The sequence below is a fragment of the Artibeus jamaicensis genome, unplaced genomic scaffold, assembly GCF_021234435.1.
Source record: "Artibeus jamaicensis isolate MK-2021 breed Jamaican fruit bat unplaced genomic scaffold, CSHL_Jam_final contig_490, whole genome shotgun sequence".
NCBI lineage: Eukaryota > Metazoa > Chordata > Mammalia > Chiroptera > Phyllostomidae > Artibeus > Artibeus jamaicensis.
In genome coordinates, this window is record NW_026521861.1 from 2,514,518 (window position 1) to 2,522,902 (window position 8,385).

At 54.8% G+C, this 8,385-nt stretch overlaps 1 protein-coding gene across 2 annotated transcripts in view; it reads left to right on the top strand.

Moving 5' to 3' along the window:
• Positions 1-4,147, top strand: part of WBP1L (WW domain binding protein 1 like) — a 59,580-nt gene extending 55,433 nt beyond the window's left edge. For both annotated transcript variants that reach the window (XM_037159375.2, XM_037159377.2), the window contains exon 4: positions 592-4,147. In XM_037159375.2, coding sequence (XP_037015270.2) covers positions 592-1,340 — 749 coding nt within the window. In that variant the 3' untranslated portion in view covers positions 1,341-4,147. The remainder of the gene's footprint in view (positions 1-591) is intronic.
• The last annotated feature ends 4,238 nt before the right edge of the window (positions 4,148-8,385 follow it).

Below are 8,385 nucleotides of genomic sequence, written 5' to 3' on the forward strand. Positions count from 1 at the left end.
TGTGGGCTGGCACTCGATCCACTGAGTCCAATAGAGCCAGGGCTCACCTGACAATTCCTAATAAGGCTTGGAATACAGGCCCCCTGCACTTTGCTGGTAACCCATCTGATCTTGATCTGGGTCAGTCTAGACCACTCACTTCCAGCCACACTAAAGTGAGACAATACGGATTTCTAACCCCCGGGAAAAAGTGGTCAGAGAGCCTTAAGTTAGGGTCCCAGGCCCTGAGGCTCATGGGACATAGATGGAGGACAGTTTGACCATGAAACCTGAGGTGTACGTGCCTGTGGAAACGGCCCATTCCAGGTAGCAGTGATTTCTCCTTGGCCATCCACCTTATCTGCCTAACCCTCAGCCTTCACTCCAGACCAGACAGGCAGGAATCTTTGCCTATGAAGCAGCTTTAGGGGCTCTCCAGTTTCGAGAAGCTAGATGAGGTTACTCCCCCAGGGCTCTGCCCCGCCCATGCTAGGAGCTGTAGCTGTCACTGGGGGGGGGTTGTGCTGGGTGTGGGAGAGACATGTGTTTAGTGTCTCTGTCCCAGATCAATTGCCAGTGCAGTAATTTCTCCTCCCTACCTCCCCACTTTAGGGTTTTTGCCAAACTACTTACTACCTCCTTATGAGGAAGTGGTGAACCGACCTCCAACTCCTCCCCCACCATACAGTGCCTTCCAGCTACAGCAGCAGCAGCTGTCTGCACAGTGCGGCCCTGCAGGCGGCAGTCCCCCAGGTGCCGATCCCACCCGGGACTCCCAGGGGGCGCAGAGCAGCCCCTTGTCTGGGCCCAGCAGAAGCAGCACGAGACCCCCAAGCATCATCGCTGACCCTGAGCCCTGCAACACTGACATGCCAGCCAACCCGGCAGCCACCAAAGCCCCTGGAATGGAGCCCTGTGGCTCTGTGGCTGGCCTGGGGGAGCTTGTCCCTGGGGCCTTCCTGGACAAGGATTCTGAGTGTAAGGAGGAGCTGCTGAAAGATTACAGCTGTGAGCAGGGCGGCACCCTCCCTGAGAGCAAGGATAAGACGCCCAGTAGGCATCGCCGCTTCACCGGTGACTCGGGCATTGAGGTGTGTGTGTGCAACCGGGGCCACCACGACGACGACCTCAAGGAGTTCAACGCCCTCATCGATGATGCTCTGGATGGACCCCTGGACTTCTGCGACAGCTGCCACGTGCGACCCCCTGGTGACGAGGAGGAAGGGCTCTGCCAGCCCTCCGAGGAGCAGGCCTGCGATCAAGGGCATCCCCACCTGCCGCGGCCCCCCGCATGCCTGCTGCTGAACACCATCAATGAGCAGGACTCCCCGAACCCCCAGAGCAGCAGCTCCCCCAGCTAGAGCAGGCCCTGCCTGTGTCCGAGAACTTGGCGAAGCAACCAGGGTAGGGGAGAACCACGAAAGAAGCATTAAGTGACTTTCAGAGAAAGTGGTACAGCCACTTGGTTCTTTTTCCCCCCTCTTTTTCTGCCTTGGTTTCTGCATTTTTCTGCATCTCCAGGTACAGTTTGGGGTGCCTCTCCCCCACATAAGCACGTGGTTGTGGAGGGCTGAGAAGTTGGCTCTGTGACTCATTCCTCATACCCCACCCCTTCCCTCCTTTTCAAGTCATATCTCACTACCTTTGGGTCGAAGAGATGTGTGTGAAGAAGCCCCCAAGGAAGGGAGCCAAGACTGAGTCCTGAGGTGATTTTGGATGATGGAGTGGATTTTTGCTCTGCTGTTAGTATGAGAGAACCTTGCTTTGTCAGTCCAGGAGAGGCAGCCGGGCTCAGCCCTGGCTGAGGGTTGTCACCCCTCACTGCCGGTGCCTGCGGAGCCAGGCTTGGTCTGATCCTGCGGGAGGGCGGGAGCTGAGGGGCACTGGTGCGGTTGGTGGGGAAGGGTTTATCACCGTCCCAGGTTCCAGGTGACGAGGTCGGTGCATCACCGCGTCCCCGAGGGGCCCCGCCTGGTGCGTGCTGGCTGGCCGCAGACTTGCAGGTGTAGAGATTATACTGCCTTCTTTTTGGCTTTTTTTTTTTTCTTTGAATAAAAAGAACAAAAGCGAGCTGAAAACAAGAACTTGACCAGTGAGCAGGCAACAATTCCGTCCTGGGAAAGGGAAGCCTTGTGGCTCGTTTCCCTAGCTGGCCTCCCCGGAGCCCGGCTGCAGTTGAATCAGGAGCCGTTCTACCTGCCGGCTTGGGCGGGGTTATCTCCGGAACTTCCGTGGGTGCTCCGGAGGCCCTAAGCCACGGTGGTGGGTAGAGGTGCAGCTCTCTGTGTCTCTGCCTGTGGGTCTGTGCCCACAAGTGACAGGGCCCGTCCCGACCCCAAGCCCACACTCTGCGGGGCCCTTCTGTGTCACTGTTGTGTATGAACAAACAAGGCTGCGGGCCCTGAGGAAGGGCAGTCCCACAGCCTGGCTCTCGCACAGTATTTTTTCTTGATTCTGAGTCATTTTTTTAAACTGACCACTTGGAAAAACATGCCTTGGTTATCTGTGGTTTTCATACGCTTCCCCTTCCCCTTCCTCGTGAGTGGGATAACCAATCACTGTAGCCTTTGTAAAGAGTGTCAGTGGCCCAGGAGGGGGTGAAGGCAGCCGTCCAGAAGGGCCACAGGGTCCTTACTGCTGCGGTTCAGCCTCAGATGGCCAGGTGAGCTTTGATAGGAATGATCTCAATGGAGAAAGCAGACAACCGAAATTAACATTCCCTGCCCAGCCCCGTTCTAGGAAGAGTTTGGTTCGCCCCCCACTTTTGAATGGTGACATTCAGACTAGGCATTGATGCCGTAAAAAAGGGAAAAATACATATGTATACAAAAACAGACAAATCCCAGGCTGCAAGGTGAACGCGTGACCACATTGAGTCCACAAAACCAAAACCCACGTCAAACAAGGTGAAGTCCGTACATGGTGACTTTCCAGGTGACCTGTGTGTGTCTCTCTGTTGTGTGTGAGCCCCCTGCCCTGTTGTCCTGTGAACACGCTTTGAGGGGCAGCCATTCTGCTCTCACGATCACAGGTCTGGAGCGCACATGGCCCTCTCAAGGTAACTTATTTGATGCATTTACTGTTTACTGAACAAATGTCTGACTGCATACTTGGGTGTATTCAGCAGCATTGCCGATGGCAGGCCCCGGTGTTTGCCAGGGAGCCTGCCCTCGAAGTAGAGGTTTTACTCTGCCTGTCACTGCAATTTGCACATTGCTCTGTGGACACTCGGAGGCCTGCGTTCTGTTCCCTGTAGATGGAAGTGTGCTCTGGCCCTGACCGCCTCCCTCAGCAGCTCCTGGCCCTCCGATCAGCCCCCCGCAGGGTGTCCACAGCCACTCGGGACAGCAAGCGAAGGTGGAACTTCAGACAGAAGCTTAACTGGATCTTCAGGGACAAGCTTGGACTAGCTGTGGCCCAGATGGCAGCCCTGCCCAGAATTGCCAGGAGGGTTTGGCAGACACCGCAGGGCTTACCGCCCCCTGCCGAGGCCCAGTGCAAGCAGGCCAGCCGCTGTGTGGCGCGAGTGGGTGAGGTGTGTCAGCAGCCTGCAGGTGTCTTTTCTTCCACCATTAAAAATATTTTTTCTGAGCAACTCACTGAGGTGTCTCCAAGGAGATCAAGTTTCACCAAAACGAATCCTCCTTCAGCGAACTGACCATGTGAATGAATTCTGGCCTTCTTCACGGTCCCTCCCCAGTGAGAGCCGGGAGCCGGTCTGCGTGTTGAGGGTCACTGAGGCATCCCACCTGAAAGGCAGAAGGGGCTGGCGGACCCAGGGAGCTGGGCTGTGTCTCGACAGTCCCAGTCCGTCCCCTGCTCCCAGAGGTGGCCCTGGGCACAGAGAGAGGAAGAAATGGGGGAGCTGAAGGACTTGTGAGGGGCCAGGGAGGTTTGATGGAGCCTGGTTTTCCGGGTGCGTCCAGAAGGAAGGTCTTGGCCGAGGGTTTGGTGCTAGTCAGATCTGCAAATGCTAACACATTCCTGTGTGAGGCACATCACCATTTGTCAGTTGTTGTGAATATGTGTATTTTAAGCAATAAGAGTCAGCTGGTTAGACCTTTCCAGGCAGTCTCAGTGATGCGTTTCCTGTGCTGTGATTGTTCTGAAGACAGAGGGGCTCTAACCACTGTGAGAAGCCCAAATAAAATCAATCCCAAAAATCCAACTGCGCTTTTCTTCTTGGAGGACTTTATTCCTTTTTTTCTCTACCTCAGACTTGAGGGAGTCACGCCTCGAGATTTCCTGACCACAGGTGCCTCCCCTTTCTCCACATGGAGGCTGAGAGAAGTCACACAGCCATTGAGGACAGGCTTCTGGGCCGAGCAGAGGCCTCAGGGCCAAGAGCAGGCCAGGTAACGCTGCTGCTGCTGCGGCGGCGGCAGCAGCCACGCTGTGTGCTGAGGAATTCCCCCCAAGCCCCCTCTCTGCTGGGGGTGTGTGCCTGGCATTTCGGTGTGTTTCAGAAACAGGTTAAAATCAGGCACAAGTTTGGTCAGATACCACGAAGCTGAAACATGACATTCAAGCACTCTGAAATCTCTCTCGCTGGTGGGATAGAAACGTGGATGGGTGCTTGCTTGGCCTTGGAATTTAGTGTGTGTGAAGTATGTATTAGTGAGTCCCCGACTCAGTGCCCAGCACTGTGCTGGGTGCTAAAGAGAGTGTGGGAGAAATATATCGCTGTGCCCTCTAGAAGTTGTAGTTTACGGAGATAAAAACATACTCGGGGACAGATGATGTGAGGTGGGAGTGGGTGGTTCGAGTTCAGAATTGGGAGTAGTCATGGGAGGTAGTTTGGGGTCTCGAGTACCAGGTGTGGAGCTCAGAACTGAGTTTTAAGCTCAGTTCTGAGGGGGTGGGCACTGGTGAGTGGGCACTGGTGGGCCCACATATGTCCTCGTGGGACAGCAACTGTTTCCTAAGACGCACTGTCACTTTATACTCTGCTTAAGACTGTCCAGTTAGAGCTTCGAGTCCGATGTAAGTCCCTGTTTAAAGGGAAGGAACAGCCCAACCCAGTGACACTTCTTTTCGGGCAGCAGGTGGGCAAGGCAAGATGATGTGGGGCCCTCCCAGGAGGGGTTCCTGCCTCCCCAAGCAGAGCGCTCGCTCGTGGGGGACGCAGGTGGAGAGCAGCCGCCTTCTCTTCCATAGCCTCTGAGTGTGTGAGCACTGCTGTTGCTGCAAGTTTGGTGTAAGCCAGACGTGCCCCTGCCCCCATCTCTGACCCTGGCCCTTTGGTGACTCCGGTAGGATGGTTGCTGCCCCTCCAAGTAACCCCCAGGCAGCCACGATAGCAGCTGGAGGCCGTTCTAAAGTCACAGGGAGAAACAGTACATCATTCCTGCCTTCACCAGCTGCCTGGCAGAAGAACAAACGTACAACTTCTACGGGCCGCGTGTAAAGGCTGTGTGGGTACCCCTGGTGCCCAGGTCTGTAGGGCACCCCTGGCTGCACCCCAGGCTCCTGGGTCAGAGTTCCTCCTCCAGGTGACCAAGTTCAAGTGAGACAGTACAGATGGCCTGAAGCACAAACCAGAGTAGCTTTGATAAACATGAATTTTAAGAAATTCCCTATTCTCCAGTTTCCTGTTTTAGGGGGAGGGCAAAACCGGGGTTTCACTCAGGAGAGGGGGTGGGACGTGGATTTGGCTGACTGTTGGTCTAACCTGTTGGAAAGCCTACTTGTGGCTGAACCCACTGCAAAGAGCCATGGGTCCTGGGAGGAGTTGGAGGTTGTGGGTTTCTACCCTGGGGGTGAGTGACTGGCCTTACTGAGCATTTATTGAGCACCTACCACGTACTCAGTCATTGGGAATGCGAATACCCCGCGTGCCTTAGACGCGCCTCTTTAGAAGAGTTAATAATGGTCTGCAGAGGAAGAAGGGCATGCAGACAGTGTTGGTAGCACGTGGAAAGGACACTGGACGGGAGTGTGCCCACAGGGCGGTTCAGGACAGCCTGGGACAGTGACCTCTGCACTGAGCTTGCCAGGTGACGAAAGGTGGGAAGGGAATTCTGGGCAAATGTTCAGCCTGTAGACCATTGAGTGCCCACTACGTGCCAGGTGCTGAAAAGCCCAAGAAAGTATGATAGGTGTAAAACGAGAGTGTGGCTGCTCATGTCTAAACCTGCGAGCCGTTGAAACGTTCTAGATAATTGCCTTCTGGGCAGCGACAGGAGATAACAGCCGGAGCAGTGAGCTGGTAATAAAAATGATTGAACTTGATTGTTTTCATTTGTTGGCTGTTTACGTGATGCTGGGACTTGTGTGCGCGCCTCACCCACCTTTCTTCATCTCAGCCTCACGACAGCCCCTGGAGGTATACGCAGCAATCGTTCCTGCTTTGTTAATCGGGTCAAGGTATTCAGAGGGGTCGACTGGCTTGTCCAAGATCACACAGCTAATAAGTGGCAGAGCCCGAATTTGCACCCACACTGCCCAACTCCAAAGCTCAGGCAGTTCACTAGTCGGTGGGGCAGTTGGATTGGCATCCAGTGAAGAGCTGTTCCCCCCCCCCAAAGGTAAGAGGGCACCAGAGAAAGGTGTAGTGAGCAGGGGGGTAGCATGATGAAAGGGGAAGGGGACACCGTATCTCAGAAGCTACTTTAGCCCCCTTCCCCTCCCCCTTGTCATAAGTCCTCAGAGGCCCCCACATCCGGATGAGCTTCACCTAACAGAGCCCCTTCCAGCCGAAATGGCCTCCAATTTCCAAAGAGGTGTAAGTTCTTGGGAACATTGTAAAATGTTCCAGGCATCAAAGCTCTGGATCTTTGTATCTTTTCCTTGTAAGAGTGTTTTGTTTTTTCCCCTGAGGCAATAAAAGAGCTCTGGGCCCCCAGCCCTGGTGGCTCAGTTGGTTGGGCATCTTCCGGCGAAAGGTTGCTGGTTCGATTCCCAGTCAGGATGCATGCCCGGGTTGCAGGTTCGGCCCTCTGGGATGTGTTAAAGAAGGCAGTCACATCGATGTTTCTCATGCTTTCTTCCTTCTCTAAAATAAAATATATTTAAAGAAAAAAGAGCTTTGGGTGACTCACGAGGAGAGAAGAGGGTTTGTCTGATCTGAATTTGCTCCTCACTTGGTGTCAGCCAGGCTCACCACAGTGTAACCTTCCACCGCACGTACCAGGACGGCCCGAGAAACCCAGTCCTACTGGAAATGTTCCAGCACACCCAGTCTGGGGGGAAAAACCACGAAAAGCTTGTCTCTAGACTCCGTCCCGCCCCCACCCCGGCCAGCCTGCCCTGGCTCTGGGGGAAGGAAGGGGCAGCTGGCAGGCCAGCCACCACGGCCAGGGTGGGCTCCTGGGCGTCTCGCCCTTCGGGTGGGCCGTCTGGACACCCTGCTGCTGCTGACCCAGCCGGTGCCCTTTGGGCGGTTTGTGTAAAACCCTGAGAGGCCCTGGCTGGTGTAGTTCAAATGGATTGAGTTTGGGCTGCAAACTAAAGGGTCGCTGGTTCGATTCTCGGCACATGCCTGAGTTGCTGGCCAGGTCCCCAGTAGGGGCGTGTGAGAGGCAGCCACACATTGATGTTTCTCTCCCACTGTTTCTCCCTCCCTTTCCCTCTCTAAAAATAAATCTTTAAAACATAAAATCCCGAGAGAAGAGCTTATTTTGTGGATCTGGTTACAGGCGATGATCCATCACACGTATTTGATCCTCAGCCACACTATGAGGTTGGTGGCACTTTCTAAGCACACCTCAGCTGCCCGTAGTACAGGTGAGAAAACAGGTTTAAGAAGGCCAGGTAAGTTGCCCATGGTCATTTGGTCTGTAAATGACAACACTGAACTTGCCTCCACAGCCTGATTTCTCCTGTAACTGCGGTTGCTGTGGAACTGGCTGCTCCCACGGCCCCTTCTGCTGCTGCTCCTCACCAGGGCCTCAGGTGGTAAGTTCCCCCACAGTACAGACGGAAGGAGCGGGGCTCAAGAAGCTGGCAGTGGACCTACGTTCCAGGGCTAGGAACCTGGGAAGTCTGGGGACAAGAACCTGGGTGTTCAGGTCCTCCTTGTCTGGTCCTCTCTCTCCATCCCACTCTGTGATTGGATTCCTGTCCTACAGAGGTCTGAGGCTCAGAGGAAACTGGGTTCTCGGCCAAGACCTTCCAGCTTGTCCAAAGGTCTGTGCTTCCATCTAGGTAAGGACATGGAGCTTCTTTGTCACTGGACCAATTAGCCAAGTGGTTTAGATCATTTGATTCAGTCTTCTCGGGGGACCGACCTTCCATTTGTCGGGTGTGACCCGCTGGGTGGAGAACATGTGAGGGCCCAGTCTTGGACGCCAGGACACAGGAGTGGACGGTGTTCCTTGGTGGGGACACCGCACCCGTTTTGGGTCCAGGCAGGTGCTCAGATGTACGTGGGACTTGGTGCCAAGGAAGCTGAGTGCTGAAAGGGGA